Source organism: Hevea brasiliensis, chromosome 9 (assembly GCF_030052815.1).
Source record: "Hevea brasiliensis isolate MT/VB/25A 57/8 chromosome 9, ASM3005281v1, whole genome shotgun sequence".
Lineage (NCBI taxonomy): Eukaryota > Viridiplantae > Streptophyta > Magnoliopsida > Malpighiales > Euphorbiaceae > Hevea > Hevea brasiliensis.
In genome coordinates, this window is record NC_079501.1 from 12878533 (window position 1) to 12903825 (window position 25293).

At 32.3% G+C, this 25293-nt stretch overlaps 5 protein-coding genes across 5 annotated transcripts; 2 read left to right on the forward strand and 3 right to left on the reverse strand.

Annotated features, from left to right (window-relative positions):
- Positions 1-453: 453 nt before the first annotated feature.
- Positions 454-2507, reverse strand: LOC110660157 (outer envelope pore protein 16, chloroplastic). The gene is made up of 6 exons (XM_058152972.1): positions 2169-2507; positions 2005-2056; positions 1874-1905; positions 1178-1211; positions 967-1034; positions 454-773 (listed from the first exon to the last, which is right to left on the reverse strand). Exons 1-6 carry the CDS (start codon positions 2280-2282, stop codon positions 633-635), a joined length of 441 nt encoding a protein of 146 aa, XP_058008955.1. The 5' UTR covers positions 2283-2507; the 3' UTR covers positions 454-632.
- Positions 2508-4030: 1523 nt separating this feature from the next.
- On the forward strand, positions 4031-6137 carry LOC110660156 (mitochondrial import inner membrane translocase subunit TIM9). Its single transcript, XM_021818342.2, has 2 exons — positions 4031-4223; positions 5797-6137. Exons 1-2 carry the CDS (start codon positions 4129-4131, stop codon positions 5990-5992), a joined length of 291 nt encoding a protein of 96 aa, XP_021674034.2. The 5' UTR covers positions 4031-4128; the 3' UTR covers positions 5993-6137.
- A 1396-nt stretch (positions 6138-7533) lies between these two features.
- On the reverse strand, positions 7534-9642 carry LOC110660155 (CAX-interacting protein 4). Its single transcript, XM_021818341.2, has 3 exons — positions 9476-9642; positions 8098-9102; positions 7534-7780 (listed from the first exon to the last, which is right to left on the reverse strand). Exon 2 carries the CDS (start codon positions 9080-9082, stop codon positions 8114-8116), a length of 969 nt encoding a protein of 322 aa, XP_021674033.1. The 5' UTR covers positions 9083-9102; positions 9476-9642; the 3' UTR covers positions 7534-7780; positions 8098-8113.
- A 3403-nt stretch (positions 9643-13045) lies between these two features.
- LOC110660154 (glucan endo-1,3-beta-glucosidase) lies at positions 13046-15505 on the reverse strand. The gene is made up of 3 exons (XM_021818339.2): positions 14351-15505; positions 13433-13724; positions 13046-13348 (listed from the first exon to the last, which is right to left on the reverse strand). Exons 1-3 carry the CDS (start codon positions 15410-15412, stop codon positions 13203-13205), a joined length of 1500 nt encoding a protein of 499 aa, XP_021674031.2. The 5' UTR covers positions 15413-15505; the 3' UTR covers positions 13046-13202.
- Positions 15506-20102: 4597 nt separating this feature from the next.
- Positions 20103-25178, forward strand: LOC110660127 (methyl-CpG-binding domain-containing protein 5). Its single transcript, XM_058152973.1, has 3 exons — positions 20103-20568; positions 24395-24517; positions 24618-25178. Exons 1-3 carry the CDS (start codon positions 20176-20178, stop codon positions 24828-24830), a joined length of 729 nt encoding a protein of 242 aa, XP_058008956.1. The 5' UTR covers positions 20103-20175; the 3' UTR covers positions 24831-25178.
- Positions 25179-25293: the final 115 nt, after the last annotated feature.

Consider the following 25293-nt stretch of genomic DNA (forward strand, 5'->3'; position numbering starts at 1 on the left):
ATTCATTGTTTAATCCCAATTTGATTTAGATGTCATTTTACCCTAATTTGATTTTATATTCGTTCCACAATTGTCTGGAACTCTTCATTGCTCTATGACTACAATTGCTTTGGTTAGTTAGGCACTTCATCTCAGAAACATTTTTCCAAAGCTTATAAAGCCTGAATGAGGCTGAAATCAGTTATTTCTCCCAAAACCTAATGTCAAGACGGATTCTTCATCAAAAAGCTCTATCAGATGGTGAGCCAAATATGAAATAATAAAATTAATCTGCCATTTGATAACCACCACAGCAAGCAGTGAACCCTAGGTGGGTAAGATGCTTTAGAAATTAGAATCAAGAGTAGTCTCAAATGAAATCTAAGAACACAACCATAAGCCCTCTAAGTCAAGTTTATGGATACAGAATCCATTAAAACACTGTGATGCTAATTATTCAAGAAAAAACACAAGTAGCATATAGATAGCACAAATTCATTCCACTAACCGCAGTCGAGCTCAACATTCTACAATATGGAACATTTATGATTACTCTGGCATTCTACATTTATGATGAAAGGAAAATGATGCCACTGACATCTAATGCCTCGCAATTTGCCAAAGATATTAGGAACAATTCAAGCTTCGCTGATTTAAGTGAGATAGTTAAGGAATGTTGCAGCAGTTGCAATGGCACCTCCTGTGAGGGCATCTGTCACAATCTTGTCTTTGTTCCTGTTACTGGCAGCAGATATCAGAGCTCCAGTCAATGCACCCCCAAGCATGGCATTTTTCTGTAATAGATCCAGAGGAAAAGACATAAAAAGAAGTGATGTTATAGTCCAAATGACAATACCAGATTCTTGCAAACAATTCCTCACAAATACAAAAGTAAACTACTGACGCCACGCCAGTAGGGGAAGTATTTTTAAGTTCTAAACTGTTGCTTCATAGGCAATGACAACTAAATCATCAGAAGGAGCATACCCAGTCATGGGTGCCACGAATCCTCTCCATTCCATATTCCATTCCAACATAAACCCCAGCGACAGTTCCTGTAAGCACAATAAAATACGTTCCTAAATTCTTAATGGGGGTTTAGCAACACAAGGCAACTAAAGCATTTGCCAAGAAAAAAACAGGATCTCTAACCGAAAATGAAAAATTCATTAGCCAATGAAATATAACACATCCTTACCCCAATAAGCACCTTCTTTGCACATCTTTTTGAGCTGCAATAACAGTATCCCATGAGCAAGAAAACAAAGATTGCATCTTTTCATCCATTATTGCAAGTTTGAATAAAACAATCAGAAAAATCTTCAATAAATTAATATTAAATAAGCCCTTCGATAAGAAAATGTGGTGCACGTAGTTTGCTTTGGACTTTTTGCAATCAATTTTCAAAATTCAATAAAGTACCCGTGAATTAGAAGGCTGAAAATAGTTTTAAAGTAATCATAAGAAGATGATCGCTGATATAGTCGTAACAACTGGCGGCAGAACCTTGTGAAGTTCAGAATTCCATGGCTATCATGTGGCTAGTATCACTAACAATCTTTCCTTAAAAAAGGATTAGACATTTACAGAAATACTCAAGTAGATACCAGAGAATAGCAGATAAAAGCGGAAATAGCAATGAGAAGATCAATCACTAATAAGGGAAATGAAGATATGAGAAATCATTTGAAACTTCAGGCTTTTTCTCTTCCTATAGATCAATCAATAACATTTAAGAATTTGGAACAAAATTTCTTCAATCCAAGATAATACTTGGAATCAAATTACAGAATAATGAATAGCATGTGAGATATAAAACATTATTGCAAAATAAAAAAGGGAAATCCTGTATAGGATTTTCACGATTGCAGTAATATGAGTAGAAAAAGCTCACCGTGTGCTCAAAATTGCGAGTGGAAATATTCCCTGCAAAGACAAAAGTTGTATTAGTTGGCTTCGTCAGCATCAACTAAAATGACCCAAACATCTCATTTACATTTCTTTCCTATGAAAGAGAGAGATGACCTCGTTTAACCACATAGTATGCATCCTCTGCAAGAACTCTAGCAGCTGCAACCTGCAAAAATTGTACCAACCAAAAACCAAAACAACGACATTTTGATTCAAGAATAAGTGATCCCATAAACAGGAATTTCATTTTAAAGAAGAAGATTAAAAAAGAATGATACAGTTCCGATCTTCAAGAAACCATCGACGGTGAGATTGAGGAAGGGATTGCCCATGTCGATTGCCACATCAATTTTGGGGGTTGATAAAGAACCTGCAAATCTGCTACTCGGCATTTTCTTTTCTTCTCTTCTTCACTCACACACTCTTCAGCTCTCTCTCTCTCTCTCTGTCTCTCTCTCTCTCTCTCTCTCTCTCTCTGTCTGTTTATCTTCTTTTCTTTCAGTCTCTGGCCCCTGATGTTTTATTTTTCCTTTTTTGTATTATTGTCACTTGTCAACTTCTTGGGAATATGTGTTGCAGTCCCATTAGCCTTCGCCGGTGGTTGAGGAGGTGGAAGTCTTTCATTTTCATGTGACTCGCCCCTTCAATCTTCTTTTATAGTTGATGAAAGATATGATCTGAAAGATTCCAATTCTCATGCAATCCCCATTTGACAAGTTCCAACTTTTTTCCATTGCTTGTTTTAAGCAATCAAATTTACATTACGTGCCTTCAAACTAGAGCCTTCTAACTAGTACATTTATATATATTTGTTTTGATGAAAAGGGAAAACTCCAATGGCATATAATTATTATCGAGACTTTTTTTTTTTTAACAAATATGTCTCAGATTTGAATTCATAGGTTGATTGTACTCAAATTTGATTCCTATCAAATGAACTATAGATTTCCAGAGTAGCATGTTATGTTTGGTGTTTGGTTAATTTGATGATCCTTCTTTAAGATAAAAGAGCTATGATTTTACAGTGTGCATTGGTCTCTGATTTATTTTGATATGTGTTTCATTTACATGGTGCCAATTTATGCAAGTCAAGAATCAACTTACAACTTATATATATATATATATATATATATATTTTTTTTTTTTTTTTCCTTTATATCTGCCTCCATCTTATTGCTGAAAGAAAAGACATAATAATATCCCTTGTGCTGGACTCTGCGCCCATCAATTGGCTTAAGTATTGGTACAGGATACACTGGCCAAGCACACGTACCAATACCATCAATTTGGCAAATCCTGTCATTTGTTCCCATACCGCCTTGTCCTTACTGGCCTGACCTCCTCTTTCATCTGCACCCTCTCAGCTCTCTTGAGCCAGAGAGAGAGGACTCAAGGGAAAAGTTTGGTGGGTGTAGTAGATGATTAATCGGTTTTTGGGTGGTCTAATATAAGTTGATTTTTTTTTATTTTTTTTATTTTTAGGATATTTCTGTTATTTAATATAAAAATAATGATAAAATTCTTTTAATTTTAATAAAAATGTTGATTTATTAACAAAATTAAAATATAAAAAGTAAATTATTACCACAAATTTTGAATATGTATTGATTTAAAGATTTTGCTAATTTTAAAAAATTTAGCCGTAAATTATTTTGAATTCAATATCTCACATCTTATTAAATTCCCTAAACCTTGCCTCCATACTTGTTCCAATTCAACCTCAATTAAAAAAAAAATATATATATATATATATAATTTGTTATATAAATATCAAAATTATTACTTTATTTTAAAAAGTTTTGCATTTGAATTTTATCATTTTTAGTTATTGAATAATAATATTTAAATTTAATAATAAATAATCAATTATGATTTTTAATAGTTATAAATTAAACTAGAAATATCCCAATTTCATCCCTTAACATTTTTTTCCCCGTCTTGTCCTAGTGCAATTTTCAAATCGAAGAGAAAATGAAGTGTCAACATTCCACCCTTTTACCTTAATTTACTTCCCTCTTTCTTTACCCCTTATTTACCACCTTTCCAAACAAAGGCCAAATCAGTCAATGGAACGACGCCGTTCTATCACTAAAGTGAGTCGCCCGCCACACGAATTTTAGGGTTCTCTTTGATATAAAATGGAAGATGAAGTCCCTTCGCTAAACCCTACTTCGTCTCCCTGCTAATAGAAGGTGAGGATAGAGAACAAACCCTATAATTTAATTTATTGGAGGAGGCATGGACAAGAACATGCAACAAGGTCTTGACGGTCTACCTGAAGAAGACCAGAGGCGTATGGCAGCCGTAATCGAGCAGCTCCAAGTGCGAGACAGGTTTTTAAATATTTCCATTCATCGCCTCCTTTTTGGTTTTTTCTTTGTCATTTCATTTGTTTTCCTTTTCTATCCTGCCCGTTGATCTGCTTAGTTGATTGAATTTAATGGTTTGATTATCCTTTGGTGTTTGACATATTGTGGGTAATTGACATTAAAGGATTCACTAATTGATTTCATTTTTCTTCCGAATTCATCTTTTTTACTTTGGGGGGGGTTTTTAGAGGATCAAAACCCATAGAATGAATGAAGCTTTGCATTTCTTTTTGCTATGATTGGTTCATTTTCTTTGTGTGTAAATACTTCACATGCAATTTTTAATAAGTTAGGTTGCAAGTTTGGTTTGCGACATTGTTGATGTGGAGTTAAAACAATGTTCCTCTTAAAACCGGTGCAGCCAATGATGTGCATATGTTGCGTTCGGACGTTTTGGGAACAATATTAATTTTTCTGATTCCTGGAAGAAGTATACATATGCCCTCAATTATGTATCACAAATTTTCTGTGTGGACAGATGTTGCATCTGTACTCTGTTGTATATCTTCCTATTCGACAGAAAAGCTTAAAGCTGCTCTTTCTTCTTCTTTGATGCATGACACATTATTTGCTATGACATTTTGCTTCCCGATGTAGCTATTCTAGATCTCAGTATCCACAACTCTAAACTGATGCATATATATAAGCAATACGAGAATACTGATTATACTAAAATTTTAGACTTTCATATTTAATCACCATGAACCTTTGAGCAATGATTATGACTCAACAGTGACATAAGTATGATGATAAGTTTATAACTGAAATATTAAGCTCTTTAAGAGCATATTTTTCCCCCTTCCTTCTTGCTTTTGTCTCACAATGATTGCTGCTTTTGTTTTCTCCAGTCTTGGTCCTTTGGCAAAGCTATAAGATAGGTATATGTATTGAAAGGTTAAGGTTTTTTTTTGGCCATGAGCCTTTCATTTTCTTTCTTACGTATAGGGCTTCACATCCAGGCCTTGCATGCTGCAGGTTCCATGATTAGTTCTGTGCAGGTTACATTTTTTATGTGAAACTAGAATAAGAATGTTCTCCTTAAGATAAATGCAGCTTGTGTTGTAGTTGGATGACTTGGGAACAGCATTCACTTCTCATTACTCTTTTAACTGATCTTCCCTTTTCCTGATCTCATTGTCTAGGCATAGTATTGTGCAAGACAACAAATGAGGCACATGTATAGGCACACATACTCTCTACATGCACAGAGTCCTGTTTCCAGTTTACAGGCAAAGTTACTTCATAAGCTTTTTCCCTTTTGAAAATTGTCACCAATTGATGCATATTATTAGGCTTTTTCTAGTTGTTCAGATAATGCAGGAAGGCTCACTATAGCCAAAACAATTGGCAAGCATGTTACCATGAAGTAATTTTACTGTGTTAATGGTGGTATAAAGAAGCTGAGCCGAGCCGAGCTTTGAAGAGCTTAGGCTCAGCTTGTCAATTTTTTCAAGGTCGAGCTCGCTCGTCCCAAACATAGCCTATAATTATGGGATTGAATTTTCTAATTCTCATGCCACCTGATGTGTATCTGCAGTATGAGGATGTACAATTCAGTTGTGGAGAGATGCTTCAATGACTGTGTGGACAGCTTTACACGCAAATCACTGCAGAAGCAGGAGGAGACCTGTATCATGAGATGTGCTGAGAAGTTCTTGAAACATTCAATGCGTGTTGGTTTGAGATTTGCAGAACTTAACAATCTTGCTGCTACGCCAGACCAAAGCAACTAAACAACCATGGATTGCTCAGAACACCATTCCATTATTGTAGAATCTAATTTGGATAAATAGGGGATTCTCTTTCGTTGTCAACTTTCCTCAAATTTTCCCAAAACAGGGTTTTATCTATTTTTTTGAAGAGAACAGGGTTTTATCACTTATTTATACTTTTATTAGTTAATTTCAGGCATAATTGAAGCCCTGCCGAATGAGACATTGAATATTGATGGGAGAATCGACGTTATACGATTTGCCATGTATGGTGTGTAACACTTCATTAAGGAAAATAATGGAGGAAATTGGAACGAAGTTATTAGAATTGAACTTCTGTTTTGGTCTGGAAAAAGATGCTACAGAAGTTAGATGAGCGTATTTTGCTGCAACAATTTTTGTTTCAAGCTCAGTTCTGGAATGGCAACATATGTTCTTCTGGCCGCTGCTCTTTTCTTTTCCTTTTTTTAAAAAAATAAAATAGTGCTATATAACCTTTTTCAGTAGAAGATTTTGCATTCGCTTTGTATAGCTGTTATCTTGACCATTCGTCAGCAATTAGGCTGTCCCGAAGCATCTCTTCAAGAGAGTCGGCACTGAGAGATACGATTGGCCCCTATGTAAATCTTAATGTTTCATTGAACACTATAGCCGCATCAAAAGCAAAGCTGAATCATATCTACGTATAACATAGAAAAATGCTCAAAATAAAAATAAAAGCATTTGTAGCGACTCAAACATGCAAAACACTGCTGAATTTGTAGCGGCTTCCCAACTTAATAGGTTCCCCTTCCCTTCTTATAAGGAAAAAGACCTGTACTTTATTGAAGGTACACAAAGGCGCATAGCCCGAAATGGAGACACACCTACGAATTCAGTTTGCATTATCATCACTATTTAACCAAATTGATCCGAGCTGATAATTTTTAAAGCATCAATCCAAAAGTCAATAACATTTTTTCCATTACTCAAGGCAACAATTTGCTAACTCGTCAGAAAGAGAAACAAACATAAAAACAACAATCTTTGTCTGATATGTTTTCAATATATTATTTAAAAAAAAAATCCTATAAACAGAGATAGAGGGGTGAGAACACTAGCGGACCCCGAACCAAGATCGGAGGAAAGGGACTTGATGCGCGGAGATGTTCGAGAATAATGCATGGTAGCTCCTAATTCTAGATGTGCGTGACTGTATTGCAAGTCACCAACGACTTCTGAACAGTCGCAGCGTCAATCCCTGCAACTTCCCTATTAGTTGAATTCTAATTCTAGTAGATTAAGTCGGGCTTAGTAGTGGTGAGGCCTTTCCGAATGAATGAGCTTTGATGAAGTTGGACATTTAGGAGGGTGCCTTTCTTAGGACTTGCACTTAAAAGAAAGTGCATGCCTTATTGCAAGTCGCCCACATCTCACTAGAACAAGAGGCATTGCACCTTGTGCACACCGTATTAGACATGCTTTTTAACAACTATGCAAATAAAATTAGTAAATTTAGCCTTGCTACGAAAGCTCAAGCTTCTCTCTTACATTTCCCCCTTAGGCCCCAGTTAGAAAGAGACTGAATAATCAGGCATGCAATTGAAAACAAAAGAGGATTCATACAAAACATTGAACACTGCGACTAATTTATAGGCTCTTTTCACACCTCAAACACAAATTTTAGAGCATCCATTCTTACTATTTTTTAAAAGAAATTTGATAGAAACAAATTTTCAGATACTTATACACCAACATGAAACTGTGCTTCAATTGCATCACTGCTGGCTCTATTTCTTACAACTCACCCCCAATTTCACCTTCGAATCCCTGCAAAAACAACAAAATTTGGCCATAAGTTATCAAGCAACAATTCGTTTCAAAAGCAGTCAGCAGTCCTATCATTTTTGCAAGACATTTATTTCAAATCATGAAAACGAGGGATAGTTCTAAAGTTACAGGAACATATGATATACGCCAAACAAGGAACAGCACCCAAAATCCTCCATTTGCGGAAATAAAAAGCAATACAACCAATACATGCCACCAGAACATATAACTAAGACTACATAACTCATAGGAAACTAGGACCATCTACATATATTATTCACAGTTAAGAAATTCATCAAAGAAATAGATTTAATTACTTTCACTGGTAAGAGTTCACTCATCCTCTTCATGGTGGCGCTTCTTGCTCCGCTTCTCAGATCGCTTTGTACCCCTTCCAACCCGTGAGTCATCAGAGCCACTCAAGTCAGAATCAGATGGAGATGCTGGCTTCCTGCTCTTTCGCCTGTGCCTTCTACCAGAGTCATCAGAAGCATCTGATTCAGAATCATCAGAATATCTATGACTTCTCCTCCTCCTCTTCTCCTTCCTGCTCTTCCTCTTGTGGCGCCGCCTATCTTCCTCCTCTGAAGAAGACTCATCCCTCTTCCTCCTCTTCTCCCTCCTCCTCCTCTTCCTTTTGCATTCATCCTCATCCTCTGAATCACTAGACTCTCTCTTCTTACTCCTCCTTTTCTTTGACCTTCCTCTTTTCTTCCTTTCCCCAGAATCAGAATCTGACCCTTCATCAGAATTTTCCTCCTTCCTAGATGACCTCCTCTTACTACTGCCCTTCTTACCATACCTTTCAGCAATAATCCTCTCAATCTCGGAATCCACATCAGAATCTGAAGTGTCACTCTCTTCCTCCTCTTCCTCGCTCTCCTTGCTCGCAACTGCAATTTTTCCATTTCCCTTTATCTTTTCCAATCCAGACAAAACTGCTGCCTGGACTGCTTCTGGGTCCTTCTCCTTATTATCATCCTTAACACTCAAAAAGTTTCTACATTGATAAGCGAGATGCCCAACACGGCCACATCTCTTGCAAGCACCACGAGCCTCATCAGCATTGGAACCCGTGATACGGGCAAGAGCTAGAAGGCCCTGGAAGCTGGCGTATGCATTCTCAGCCTCAGGTTCAGCATTTGAGGGCTTTTGCTGGGAAGAACTTTTGGAATCATCCTTGTTGGGTGCATACGGGTCATACCCGATTGCACTCTGCCATATACCATGAGTCTGTAGGGCAGCACTACTGTGCACCCTATTGTTCGCAGGCATGCGAACCCTTCCTGCTGTAGCCGGCATCTTGAATAATGGAGATCAAACTGTAACCCAAAAAATAAAAAAGATAATATCAAATAGGGTTTTGTTTTCAATCAAAATTGCCAAAAATGGAAACAGGCAGAAGATTAAACTTTTCAAATTGATCAATCAAACGAGTAAACATCGAAAACTTGACTCTGACTCCAAAAAAAAAAAATCCTAGGGTTTCCAATTTGTAGATTCCCACAATAGCAAATTAAAATCTACGATAAACTATGAATCAATCACCTAATATTCAACTAAATCAGTATATAACAGGAAATACAAGACTTCAATCAAAGGGCATCTTATTTTTTTCAGAAAAGAAAGGATCGAACAAATAGATAAAGCAAAAGAGAGATTCATGGGAAGTTTTAGAAAAAGGCTTGGCTTTACCTGCCGGTGTAAATAATCTTTCAATGGAGGATAAAAACACAAGGAGACGAAAAAAACCAGAGGAAAAGAGAAGAAGAGCCGTCTGTTCCCTTCTTAACCTTTCAATCTCTGCCGTGGTTGGTTTGTCTATATTAAATCGAAACTGAAGTCGGTGGAAGGTCGGTGAAAAGCGAAAACCCGGATCCTAAAAAAGAGGCTGTCAGAAACGGCCCCTTTCGACGCGTTTCATCGCTTCACTTACTAATTTATTTTTATTTACGGAGATTAATTGCATATTATATAGAGTAGTTTAATTTTGTATTATAATTTTTTTGATAAATTAAAGTTTAATTTTATAGACTAATTTAGGGACTATGTATTGCTCTAAGGTTAAAGATTATGTGAATTTCTTTAAACCTCATAATTTTCAAATTTGCAGAATATAAAATTAACTCTTTAATTTAAATTTATTATCTGTATAAAATAGTTTGAAATTATTATGTGACACTTACACTTAACATTATTACATGGCATTTAATATATATTTAATATATAAAAGTACGGAGGTTAACTTCTTTATCAGTAATATTTATTACTTATTATATTAATAATTTAATTTTTCTTTTATTTTTCATTTTAAGCATTGAATCTTTACAAATTTGAAATTTCAGTTGAATCATATTTTGTAGAACTGATTATGAAATGATTGATATTTTAATTTAAAATAAATAATCAAATAAAATTAAAATTATTTTAATTCTTAAATTTTTATAAATTTATGTTTTAATGTTTCTTAAATCTTTTAATATTTCATTTTATTATAAAAATTTAAGAATTATACGTCTTAAAATTAATAAAAAATTTATAATTATATTATATAAAATAAAATTATATTAATCGTGTTATATTGTATCAATAACTTTATGAAAAGAGGCTGTTTATATATAAAATATAATTTATTTAACTTTACTAAATTTTTTATTTTTTATTAATTAGTTATTACTTTAAATTATAATTAAATTATTAATTTCAGATCAAATATGTGTTAGTTACAAATTATTTAATAATTATCACTTTAATGTTTAATAAATAGCTATTATTATTAGATATGTTATAAATATGTTAATATATATTTATTTAATGTACCTATAATTTTATATAGTACATTTTTTTTTTACTACCTTTTGGTGGTGGATCTAGAAAAATTTTTTCCTAGTCAACATATAAAAATAAATAATAAAATATTGTTAAAAAATTTAAAATATAATATTAATATCTTATAATTAAAATTAAAGAATTCTAATATCTTAAAAATTTAAAAAGTATATATTATTATTAATACTATCAAATACATATATAAATAACTAAAAGTTATTCACGATTTTATCTTGATGAAATTAATTATTGAAAAGGTTATAACAGTACTTTAAAAGTAAATAAATTTTTAAATACATAACATACATTTTTATCTCAATTAATTTTTAATTTTTTAAAAAAGAGTTATTAATAACTAAATTTTTGAGGGTATATATATATATATATATATCAAATGACCCCATTTCTTCCTTTATATCTGCCCCTGCTATTTTTACACTTTTTAGATTATTAATATTATTTTTTAAAATATTATTATTATTAGAAAATAAATATAATATTTAAATATATTATATTTGTGTAATACAATAAGAGGATATAAACAATTTTAATATTTTAAAGTGATGAAAATGATTATATAATTTAATTAATATCAAATTATTTAATATATTTAATTAATATTTTATTACATTGTTATATTTTTATTATGAAATCTTTGATAGAAAAATTAATTTACATAAAAAATAATATACAGAATAATTAATAATGAATTTAATATTTTTTTTATTTTTATATATTAAAATTATAAAATTATATAAAATTATTATTATTACGTAGCACGAGAAATTACCTAGAGTGAAATATTTGCATATCAAGAAAAACCTTTGTTCGACACTTACTCATCAATCAATGTATGATCTCTTCTTCCCTGCCTTTAACTAGCCTTTCTTATAAGCTGATAAAGATAAATGGACCCAATTTTTATTTTAGTACCCTTTGTGTTGTAGTAGCAGCCATCGTGATCATCATAAGCTGGAGCTGCAAGCTTCCTGAAATACTAGCTGAAATTAGCCCACCACTAGCTAATGATCGAGGAGGACGACGGACGGGGAGGCCGCTGTTATATTAAAAGGCAAAGATACATGGTATAGTGAGTGTGCAATTTTGTTGGAGGAATTCAAGTATGGAGATGGGTGCAAGATTCCATGGCCTGTTTGGCATTATTATTGAAAAAATTATTTCTTTAAATATATTAATCAGAGAGAGTGTTAAAAAATAATTAAAAATTAATTTTAATTGTAAAAATATTAAATATAATAAAATAATTTTTTTTAAATAATTATTCTCAACAGCATCTGAAATAGTATTTTTATTTAAAAAAATAATTTCAAACTCTGAAATTCACCGTTAAACACGGCTTAAAAGAAAAGCAAGTATAATCATGTATACCATGTTCTCTGCATTGATCAGTAGCTTTCCAAGGATTCACATTGCCCTCTTTATCGCGGTTCTGTTCGTGATTTTTTTTTCTATTTTTTTTGTGTTTATGTAATAATAATAATAATAATAATAAATAATAATTAATCAGACTTCTACTTATTTCTTTACATTATTTAGAGATCTCGTGCACAAGTTCTATTTGCTCTCTAATTGATCGATATATGATTATTATTATTATAATTACATTATTAAATTGTCGGTTGATGAAATTCGGTTATTCACTTAAAATAAGAGTTTATTAGCTATTAGAATTTTTAAACCATAAGAAAAGAGAAATAATTTTAAAATAATTAATGAAAATATACATTATTATTTTAATATGACATAGTAATATTATATAATGTATAAATTACATAATAAATTAAATCTATTTAAAAAAAAAAAATTCCCTTGCCGCACCTCCAACTCTTGATTATGTTCCTATTCGGGTTGTCGATGTTGTCATGCGCACTTGTTGAAAATGGGCCTTAGTTGGATGGTTAGAGATCAGAACGTAGGAATGAAATATGAATGATGGAAGGAAACACTTATGAGCTACAGAATTCGGCATTCACATGGGCCAACGTATAAGGCAAAGCCTTTCGCATTTCCAAGCCCAATACACTTTCTAATCATTTTATCAATGTTTTCAAAGCCCAAGATATTTTTTTCTTTTAATATATATATCACATCTTATTCCCTTTAAAAATAAAAGCAGAATAAGATCACTGAAATATAATTTCATTTAATAAATAATTTACAAAAAATCATATCTTATAAATATATTTATATTCAAGCAACCCAAAATTTTCAAATAAAGAAAAAATCCCACTTACACCCAGTATAATTTTTAAATTACCACATTATCTCTTTAAGATTATTATTAAATCACATTCAATATTTTTAATAAAATTAAATGGTTTTTTAAATTATTGGTAAACAGATTTTAATTGATGTGATTCCAATTCTAAATTCTAATATTTCCAAACATGCCCTAAACTAGATGTACGACCATGATTAAAAAATAATACTAATAATAAAGAAAATGATTAAATTAGTTCCACGGTTAAAAAGTACAAATGCAAAACCAAACCAAGGAGCCCACACCATAATAACAAAAACTTTGATTAAAAAAAAAAAAGGCTACTCTATTCTAACCCTCCACCACAATAAATTAGTAGAAAAATAAATTTACAAATATCAAGCAACCACCCACCACCATCATATCTTTTACGCCACAATATAATCCCATCGACTCTCCCGCCACCGACTTTTCTTCCACTTTTTGATCGTTAAATGGATAATTACACGCCTCGTAACCTGCCATTGCCATTTATTTATGTCATGTCTTAACCCTGGAATACTCACACAAATATAAAAATATATATATGTAACGTTACGTACTTGGATCTGTGGCAGTCACCACTCCGGTGTGGTTAAAATCACAGTTGAAGTCATGCCGCCCAAAACTCTGATAGTACGCATTCATTGCATACGCTGCATGTGACCGCACTGTATTTGGGTCGAAGCAAGGCCCACCTGCTTGTATGGGCCTGCAATTTACTACACTGCTGCAGACGTAGTCTATATTCTTCTGCAACGCCTCATCACCGGCGTCCGACTTTGGCACGCACCACTTCTTGTCCGGACTTGAGGACGGTGCCTCCGCTGTTGTACCGGAGGCGGGACCCTCCGCCTGTGGATCCAAAAGGAAAACAGTCGGCCATGATCAAACAATACAAAATTTCACAATCTGGCTAGTAAAAGTAGCTAAAGATTATTTGGTCGACTTGTCCTGTCGGGAATCTCCTTTTAACACACGCGGGAAAATATTAAATAATGAGCAAACATCGTGTTGTGACGGAATTGCCCCTGTGCGAAACTAGTAAATAAGGAAATTAAGCAGTGTCTGGTTTGGTCATTAAACAGCCCAATATATTCTCTTCAGCATCCACGAGGACTGCCAAAGCTGGCTAAGTGTCAGACCTCGAAAAGCACAAACGTAGAAAATGGTTTAGCCAGCACCCGTCAGCTTAACCGACGTGTCAAACATTGACCTGGTATGATCCCAGAAGAATAGACATCAAAAATCGGAAGGTCCAGACCATTTTTAGCGGTGGTCTTGCAGCCATCGAATGAAAACCATTAATTATAATTATTATTTACTGAAACTAGACGAAAGAGTATTATACATGTGTGCTTGTCCAGGTGTTATTATTCGGAGTTGTTGAGTTTACTAAATTACGCGGTGTAAACGTGTGAAGTAATAACTACCGAAAAGAAAGGGAAAAAAAAAAAGAAATGTGAAAATGGCAGAAGTACCTGAGCATTGCGTAGAACGCCGACGTCGTAAACCGGGGTCAGATCCGGCTTGAACAACCCGAAATTCTGTTCCGAAACACCTGGTTTCAGATTCTCGTTAAACAAAGAGAAAATATAAGTCTCGAAAGTCCTGTTAGGCATCAACGGCGTTCCTTTCCAGGAGTTCACGTGCTTCACGAGGTTCCCGTTGTACGACAGCGCGTTTTCCAAGCTCACACCCGGTTGATTCGGATCGCCCACCGACGGCCAACCGGTTTCTGCCACCACGATGTCCACGTCCTCATAACCCAACCTTTTCATCGCCGAATAAACCGCATCAAGCTGGGCGTCGAACATGTTGGTGTAATTCTTCCCTGTGGCCGCGTCAAAAACGCCAGCATTTGGTTTAAACAATGCGTAGTTCAAAGTCTCCGGCTTGAAACCAAAGTACGGGTATGGATTAACCATGAAAGGAGACTTCGTTTTCCGATGAAAGTCGAGAATCGGAGCGAATATTCTCTGATCGTAGCCTTTTCGAAACCGACCAGTACTCGGTGGCTCAGATGATGATAATATACCTAAAGAGTGAGGAGTCGAGACTTTAATATCAGTGACGTTAGCTAGCTCGAGAGCTGATTTGAGAGCTTTCATGGCTGGTAAAGTGTGTGCTATTAGCGATTTATCAGACGTAGCGAGGATCTCGTTGCCCATCGCAATGTATTTGATGATTGTTTTTGGGTGAAAGGGTAAAATGTTGTTGGCGATCCATGCCTGAGCGGCTGGAAGCTTAGCTAGAGAAGGGATGTCTCCATTGCCGACGGTGACGGTTACTGAAATCCCGGTGCTGGCAAAGGCACGGAGGATGTCGGGGTTGGCGTCGAATATCTTGATATGGTCGATGGTGGTTTGAGTTTTGAGGAAACTGGCAACTTGAGTGGGTTGAGGAAGGTTATCGGCGACGGTGCCATAGTTTACACCGACTGAGTAGGCGGCGGTGGAGAGGCGGAGGAGGAAGAGGTAGGAGGTGAGGAATAGAAAGAGTTGGGGAAAAGAGTCAACTACAGAGATAGAAGGTTTTGCCATTTTTCGAATGAAAGTGGGAGACAGTGAACGGCGAGTAAAGTTGAGCGCAAGCCTGGACGATTTTGATGGGGCCGAGGTAAAAGAAAATCAAAGGTAATGTGGGGCCTACTTGTATTACTTTACACTGAACTGAGGTGATGTGGGGACTGGTCTGGTTGAATGGAATGGCCGTGTCATATTTGCGTAAGAAAATTGCAAGTGATTTTTTTTCAGGAAAAAATTGCACGTAATTTATGAATAAAATGAGTAATTAATTATTTTAGAAAAACATAAAAGATAACAAACAAAATTTAATATTTAGTTAAGCAATGAATTAAGATTAATAAAAGAAAATAATGGAAAACATAAATTGAGAAAATAATAAAAAATTATGTTTGGATATAAAAAAATAAAGAAAAGAAAGTTATTTTAATAAATTATATAATTTTAATTTTAATTTTTTAAAAAGTAAAAGTGTGTATGAAGATAAATTTGTTCCCCAAATTTGTAGACAACATGAAAAATAGGCGCATAATTTATTTCCATTCATTCAAATTTTCCTTTCCTCGGCTTTTTATTCTTTTCCAAACAAAGAAATCTAAGGGATAGAAAATTTCACACATTAAAATGAAAAAAATAAAATAAAATTTCAATTATTAAAGTATAACTGCTATTTCTTTTTATGCTATATTTTATTTTTAAGCCTTTCTTTTAATATTTAAAATTGTGTTATTGGCACAAAATCTAAAGATTAATGTGCACAAATTCTAGCAATTAGCTTGAATATCCAATTGTTAAAAGTTGGTAATAATTAGCCATGCTAATTATGGTAATGACCTGACTAATACTGCCTGTTTGATAGACACATGCTTGAAATATTTTGAAGTGATAAAGTGGCTGAAAAATAATAATTTAATAGTAATGCGTTTTCAATATAATTGAAAAGCAGTAAATCCAATATGTGAATCACACACCAAACAGCAACTGAAGTAAGTAATAATGCTGCCTCCCCTTTGTTTTGCTTTAGCTTTAGGCGTTCTTATTTTGTTGGTTATTTTTCTGTACAGTGAGTAGGGCTCTGTGTGTGTGGGTTTTGAGAAATAAATTGAACTAAAAAATCATATCGAATTTAATTTATTTATTTATTTTTTTTATATTTTTTAGATATATTATATATTCTCAAAATATATATATATAAATAAATTAAATATAATTTAATATTATATTTTATTTTTTTATATTTTTTAATAATTTTAGTTATAAATATATTAAATTATCTTATAATTATTAATTATAAATATACTATATCTTTTTATATATATATATATATATATATATATATATATTAATTCTTAATTATATTGTATGTTGTAGTTAACATGTATATTATATGATATACTTAAATTATTATATTATATAATATATTTAATTATAAATTATATATGCACCTTATAATTAAAGACTATATAATTTAGGTATAGCGAAAATATATATTATGTAATATATTATGTATTAATAACTCAATTCAAAACTTAAATATTAATTCAAGTATGACTTTTTAATGAAATAATTATATAAAATTATTTTAAGAATTGAGAACCGAATCAAAATCATACCGACCGAACCGGAATTAAATAACTGAGAACCTTACCAAATTGAAACAATGAAGAATTAAGCCAGAACCAAACACCCCTAATAGTTCCCTTCAATGAGAGAGTATTTTGTTTATTCTCTTTTTTATTTTTTTTTTTCTGATTTAATCTCTCCCTCTCCAACTAAAGGACAATCTTCCCTTTCTCCCCTCTGCTAAGTGATGTCTAGTTTGTATTGATTTTTTGGATTACAGATTTGTGCTAAATAGCGAGAGAAGTGATTCGATCTATTTGTGGATGGTCTGTGCATGTTCTCATGGTCTCCTTGCTGGCTAGTGTCTCGGAAGTGAAAGTATTGTCCTCAGTTGGCCACTGGTTTCGCAATGGCTGTAAGAGATTGAGAAACCCATACTTATGCCATGTCTCTCTTGACTTGTCCGGCCAAGACTTCTAATTTTTGTACAACCATTAATTGTAGCACTTTTCATCTTGCATTTTTAAGGTTAAAGATTGTGTCAGAAAGATCTATGGCTTTGGCGGGAAGTTGTGTTTTAGTTTGAGTCTCCCTTATATCTAAAGAGGTTGTTATGTGATAATACCCGTTTAAAATCAAAGTCAAATAGTCAAATTTTTACATAAATATCTAGTATGATAATAAAAAAGTCAAATAATATTTTAAATGGTCAATATTACAAACGAGTCAAATAAAATAAATACAAAGCAAAACCTTCGTTCGCCTGACAAGGTGAACGAAATATATATCAAGCAACAACTATGTCAATAATCAAGCAGAAGCCTAGATCTCATGGATTGAGTGATAATCACGTCAGCAATCAAGAACATAGCAGATTTTATGGAAATAATCACGGAGATTTAGCTAAAATCATCTCCATAAACGAAGCAACAGCTATTTTTTTAAAAAACTTGTAAATACCAACCAAACGACTAGTAACAAATACGTATGCTACTCAATCAAAATCTTTAGGAGTGACATGTCAAAATACTACATACCTCATCTTTTTTCTTATTGTAAATCTATGTGACACCAGGACCAGGATAGCTCCGATAGCTTCATTATGCTTTCTTCTTTGTAACTTTTACAGTTTCCCTTGCGATTGGGATTTTTGACTAGTGATAGTGATGTTGTTATGAAGCCATGACTGCTGAAATTTAAGGGTCGGATTGTACCTGATGATTTCTAAGGTTTCATTTAGTCAGATTTTTGAGGTTACTATTATAAGCTTGGGTTTGAAGTTTTGTAATTTTTCTTTTAATCAGAGTCTTGTACCGATATTTTTCTTCAATGAATTTTATATTTTATTGTTAAAAAAACAAAAATATAGTAATATGTATTTTGTTAAAAAACAAAAGTGAATACTTTTGCAGGCAAGTTATATTAATCTGGATATATATCGTTTTTATAAAATATCTTCAATGAATTTTAGAGAGACTGTTTTAAATAAAACAAATTTAAGAAATTTTAAGAATATATATTTTTTATTATCTGGAGAATAATTGATATTTTGAATTTTGGCTCACATAGTTGCACTTTATTGTTAGGTTAAGATAATAATTAATTTCTTTTAGAAATCAAATATTATTTTTTACGCAAACAATTTTTTTTTTTTTAATGAAACATCAAAGACTTTTACATATCTTATAACAAAAAGAATATAATTATATAAATAAAATATAAAATAAACAAATTTATTGGAGAATGAATTAAAAATATGATAATTAATAAAATTCTACACAATATAAATTGATTATTTAACTAATTTTTTATATTTAATTTAATCAATTTTCAGTAAATTAATTTAATTTAAGAAATAAATAAAAATATATCATGAGATTTAGCCTATTATCATTTAAGAATATGATTTTTATTTTATTAAATTTAAAATTTGTTACTATCGGCACTATACTTTTTAATTAAATATTGATATAAAATTAATATTGATTAAAATTAGAAATTAATATATGAATATTTTGTTTGGCACATTAATATGTCATTTATGAATATATAAATAATGTGATAAAATAAAATCTCATAATTTGATTTTTTTTTTTTTACTTTTTAAATGATAACGTGCTAACTATATGATGTACTTAAAAATTATATCTACAAATATATAATGTAAATTTAATTTTGATACAAATCCTCTAATAGTAACTTTTATTAGTACAATTTGTTTCTCTAATATTCGAAACTATCGTTATTTGGCTTTGTTTATTTATTTATTATTATTATTATTCAAACTAATTATTTATGTCATTCAATTTTATCTTAATTTTTTTAATAAAAATTAAAGAAGAAATCAAATTATTTAAATTATAATAAAATATTTATTAATTGAATTAAATTATTATTTACTGCATTTAATTAAAAGGAAAATTATAAGATAAATTTTACAAATTTATTTATATATTTAGTAAATATAAAAATAAAATTAAAAAATTAATTATCTTATTAATATGATAATAAATATTTTTAAACCAAAGGACTTACAAAAAATAAAGTAAAAAGTGGATTGAAAAAATATATAACATATCAAATGTTATATAATAAATTTATGAGCATTTATTTACCATTAAAAATAAAAATATTAAAATAATTACGATTAAGGCTTTATTTATTTTATGAAAAATATTTTATATATTTTTTAGTGTTTGAGGTATTTAAAAAATTAATTAATTAAAAGTATTTTTTTAATTAAAAAAAATTAAATTATTTTTTAAAAAAATTATTTTTTTAAAAAAATTATTTTTTATTTAATAATTTTAATAATCTTATAAAAATATAAACACACTTAAAATAAATACATTTCATTATATTAACATTACAAATAAATAATTAAAAATATTTTGATAAAATATTTTTATAAAAAATATTTTTTATAAATAAATTATTTTTTATAAAATGAATGAAATTTAATATATATATTCAACTTAAAGTCATTAATTTTAGAAATTATGATATAACTAATTTTATTGGTTCGATTATTTTTTTTTTTATAATTTTATTTTATTTTATTCTTTAATAATATTTTTTCTCATCATTAGAACGAACTTATTCAACGGCTATGATCTATTCAAGTCAGGATATCGCTTGAGAAAACAAAAAAGTCAAACGCTTCAAATAACCCAGATCTTTCGGGGGCACGGGCATTTGAACAGTCAGCTGCTCTATCCATGTCAATCCCCAAAGTTCCGGGTCAAATTCCTGATGTTGGTTCTTTCCGACCCGAAATGAATAGGTCCGACCACCAGGAACGCGCCGCTGATACGCTCTCTGATCCTCTCCTTCCAAACGGCTCCTTCATCAACGCTAAAAACAACTTCTCCACCAGCGGGCACACCACAAACAAACCAAACAGAGATAGTCACCAAGCGGCTCCGCAGTCGTCTGGTTCAGCGAATCCCGTGGAGACGGAGACGCAGACACCGACACCGACACCGACGCTGCCTAAATCGAGGAGAAAAGCACCGGTGCTGTCGTCGGAATCGGCGATTGGGTTGCCGCCGGGATGGTTAGTTGAAGATCGGGTTAGGACCTCCGGGGCAACGGCTGGCATGGTAGATAAGGTCAGTTTCCTCTTTCAGCTAATTAATGCTATTTTTCTATTCTACATTCAGTGATTGAATGATCTTTTCTCTTCTTTTTTTTTTTCCAATACATTTGGATGATTTTTCTGGTTTTTATGGCCCTTTCCAGCATTGTACTGCATTTTAGTCCACATAGTTGTGATTTTACGCATGCTCAATTCTTCAAATTCTGTCAAATATCTTCTGCTTAGTCAATCAAATATTTTACAGTGAGAGAATATGTCAAAGATTTTGTTTTTGTTTGCTTCTTCTTTAGATTGATTTCAATCTTCCTCTTGGACATGAGAGCTTACAAGTTAGGCAAAAAGTAGGTCAGGACATTTTATGGTATAAAAACTTTTATATGTGCTCCTTGTAGATGGAAAATCTCTTTGTTGTAGAATAATGACTAACTAGATAACTAGTTAGTTTAGTAGTTTTCTTTCTCAAATTGCTGCTCTAGATTTTATTCTTGATCACATATGACAACATATTGCATCATCTAGCACGCTTTCACCCTTCCTCTTGAAAACGAGTGCTTACAATTTGAATAGGGTAGTTGAGGATTCATATGGAGTTTATTATTTTATATGTGTTCATTAGAAATGGAAGGAATAATTGTTCATCTTTTAGGTGGACAGTCCCTTTTGTTCAGAGTAATGGACACCTTGATAACCAGTCCCTTGTTATCTTTTCTTAAATTTGCAGGTCTATCTGTTAAAAGCAGGTCGTTTATTCCTAAACGGTTAACACTTTTGTTTGATATATAGAATGGTCGGAGATGTACTAGATCCAATATATTTGGCATTGTAAAAATGCTGGTCAATTTGCGTATTAATATGAGCTTAAGTAATTAGGTTACAATCACAATCAAGTTAATGTTATAACCTATCCACTTCTATATTTAACCTTTATTTATTTTTTATTTTTTTTATTTCCCTAATGTGGTATATGTAATTTCAACAAGTATGCTTGGTAATTATAATTATTAAAGACTCAAGGCATACTAAGGTGCCGAGGGATCTTGGAGCTTAGGTGCAAGCACACGCCCAAGCAAGGTAAGGCACCAAACAAAATCATAAAAGTCAAATAAAGGTGAATATTTCATCAAATTTCAAATAACATAAAACTGAAAATAATAATAACTAATGAGCATTTAAATACTAATATATTATAACTTGAATAGTCTTTTAATACTCGCCGAAGGTGGAAATAAAGATGATGCACCTTTCTAAAGCCTTGTGTCTAGGACAAGGTATACACCTAGGTGCATAAGGTGAGGGCCTGGTGAATGTCAACCACCTTTATCCTGTAAAGGCGCTAGGGTTGGAGCCTGATGAGCTTTGAGCTTGAGGTGCGTCTTTAATAACTATGCTTATAATTAGGGCCATTACTAAGATGCATAGTATGAAATGTCCACCTCAGTTTTGGTGTGGGTTGCAATATAAGAAAACATATTGTAGTTGGTTGAATTTGGTTTGAGATTCTGAAAAAAGCTAATGAACTTGAATGAAACTGAAATTCAATCAAATATGTTAATTTTGCCAAAAGTATTTTATATAATTAAAATGTGATAAAAACATCAATACTGTTTCTGATGTTGTTGGTTTGGTTTGCTCTATCGAGGTGAATCCAGTGCTATTCATTTTACAACAGATATGTTCACTTTAGTCTTATTTGGACCAAATAGTCTAAGATATTAGAAGAAAATGAACAAACCAACCATATCATATCTGATTAGACTAATGTTATTCCTTTCTTTTCTTTTCTTTTCTTTTTGTTTGTTTTTGAATTTGAATTTGAATTTGAATTTGATATTCTTTATTGTTTCCACAAACTAGTCAAAGTTGACCTTGAACTTGAATGTTCTTATTGCGCCTGATTTCAGGCTCAAACAACTCCTAATTGAGGGGTGATTCACTATGCATTATGAGGCTTGGTCCAAATTTAGGATTCTCAAGGGATTTCACTTGTTGCCTTGGATTAAGGAAAAAAAAATGTTGACTAAACATTAAAAGTTAACTTTCATATGGATAAAACTTATGCAGATATATAGGGCCTTATCATAGCCCAAAAATCTATCACTTGCAACTGAAAGCAGATAGGTTTGATTTTATAATGCTTTCCAGTATAAAACCATAACTTTTAATTATTTTGAATCCGTTCCTTTTAGCTTTATTTTTATTCACATTGTATATATATGATAAAGCTACAACTTGATTACTTGTTCTTCACTGTTGTAACTATAACTGGTAGTGTCCAAAATGTGTTTGATTTTCATGCTCAAGCTATGCCTAAGATTTGCAGGAAATCAAGTTCAGATTTTCCTTTTAGGATTTGTATTGGGGTGTGTACAATATGTGTCCTTGCAAAATACATGCTAGAGACATGCCTCTGAGGAATTTTATGAACATTAAAAATTAAAAATAATGAATGGCATTGAGAAGAATGCCTTTTGTTAAGTTTTTAAGATGCCATTAACAATTCTATAAGGTTGTAACAGTAAAAGATTTGGTAACCTCCTTTTCACCTTCATTATGTAGTAGGCAAATATGTGCAGCTACGCGCAACCAAAGAATAATAGGTATAGTTTGGACCATGACAAAGTATTACAAATTATCTCATTGTTCTTTTAGGAAGAATAGGAAAACAACGTAATCTTACCTCTACTTGTTTCTTCTCTAAGGTGAAGTTTGCTACTGCCTCTTATCAACTTATATTAGCAAAAGCTCTTCAGTGTATCTAACTCTCCAACGTTTAAGTAAAAAATTTAACTAAATCCTAGTATCAGACTAGTTGCAATTGTACTATTCTTTTTCAATTTAAACATTCTGTGAGCTGTTGGCGCTAAATCAGTTTTTGCACTTCTGTCCACATCATTTTGCCTCTCCTCTTTTTTGCTCCTATTAGCTAGCATTCGCCTATTTTTCCTATTGCTAGCATTCGCCTATTTTTCTATATGTATGCATTCATGTTTCTATTTTGGACAATGATAAATTTACCACCTGGTTTTCAAAACAGTAGAAGTATTCGTAGTTCACCTAGTGATTAAATTATTGCCACATGATTCATCTCTAGATAATGTTTATATTATTTCTCTGTTTGGAGGTTAAATTTTTGTTTTATGCACTTATCTGTTGTTAGATGTAGGGATAATTACACAATTGTATTTGCATTTTTCCAATTTTGCTGTTTCTGCATCATAAATTTTAATTTTTTTAATAATAAAGTGTCTGAATGGACTTTGTTCTCTAATCAAATGCATTTGGCTGGTTTTCCTTGCTTGAGTGCTAATATGGACAAAATGGGCCCATGTTTCACCAATGATGTTGCTTAGCCAGATTTCTAACAGAAAAAATGTTCATGTGAGGGGGCATGAAACTTGTAAAATCAGTAGACCAAAATAATCCTTGGTAGAAATCAGACTTAATAATGCTACATGATATGTTCAAGAAACACGTTTAGTGAGTTATGGTTTTTATGAAATCATTTGTTGTATTTTCATGCACTGCATTTGAAGGTTTTTTTTTTTTTTTTTTTGTATAAAAATCTGTAACAGATATTAGTCCTGGCTAGAGATGATGTTGGAATTTCACCGACTTCATGTCTAAATTTTTATTTAGCAGCTGCTTAGTCTTTGGTCTCATTCTTCCATAGGATTTCAATTAAAGAAGTTCAAACAAATATTGTTTCTTTGGGTGTTAGAAGTTCAAAAGCTTACCCAAATAAAGAAAGAGTACAAGAATCAATTGCTTTTGTGTTTAGTCTTTGGTTTCATCATTTTATAATGTAATTGAACATGAGGAATGCTCTCTATCTTGTGCAGTATTACATTGAGCCTGTATCAGGTCGTCGATTTAGGTCCAAGAAAGAGGTGCAGCATTATCTGGAAACAGGAACCTTGAAAAAGAACAAAAGAGTAACAGAGAATTCTGAAGATGACGTTAATGTGAGAAACGGAACTCTATCTGTATGAGGGCAGGCATTAGCCCCTCCATCTTTCTTGTAACTTTATTTTTCCTCAACACTAACTTGAATTACTTCTGTAGCATCCAGAGGGTTCCAGGAGTCGCAACAAGAAGGCTACGAAGAATGCAAAGCGTCCTGAAATGAAGTTTGATTATTTGAATGTGCCTGATAGGATCGAATGGGTTCTTGAGGATGCAAATGAAGATGCTTGGACTCCCTTCATTGGAGGCAAAAAGGTTACTGAATATGATAAGCAAAATTGGGAGTTCGAGATGCTTCATTTGCACCACTAACTGCTAGAAGCAGTGGCGAAACAATGTTTCGAAGCCTTTCAGAATTCTGCCCCCGATTCATCAAATGGTAGTCTCACACAGGCCAATCAAAGTTCTCTCTCTCTCTTATTATTTTTTTTTCTACATCTTTGTGCCCACAAAATGGATGTGCACCAGTTCTAAATGACACCAACTGAATAGTGATTTAGCATTTTTTTTCCCCGAAATTTTGGCCGTAGAGCTGTTATTTCTTCTATGGGGCTTGGCTTGTAGTTAGTGGTACAGCTTTCTTCCAACTTTTCTATGTGAACCAAATAGTTTAATTTTTAATGATATGATCTCAGGGATATGCATAAGCATCTTCTTTCAGTGGATTTTTCCCGATGTTTTTTTGACAGGAAATGTAGATAATATGGTTTTTTTTAATGGAAATAGAGATTGATTCGCTGACGAAAAGATTTACATGGCTAAAACAACAGTAAAC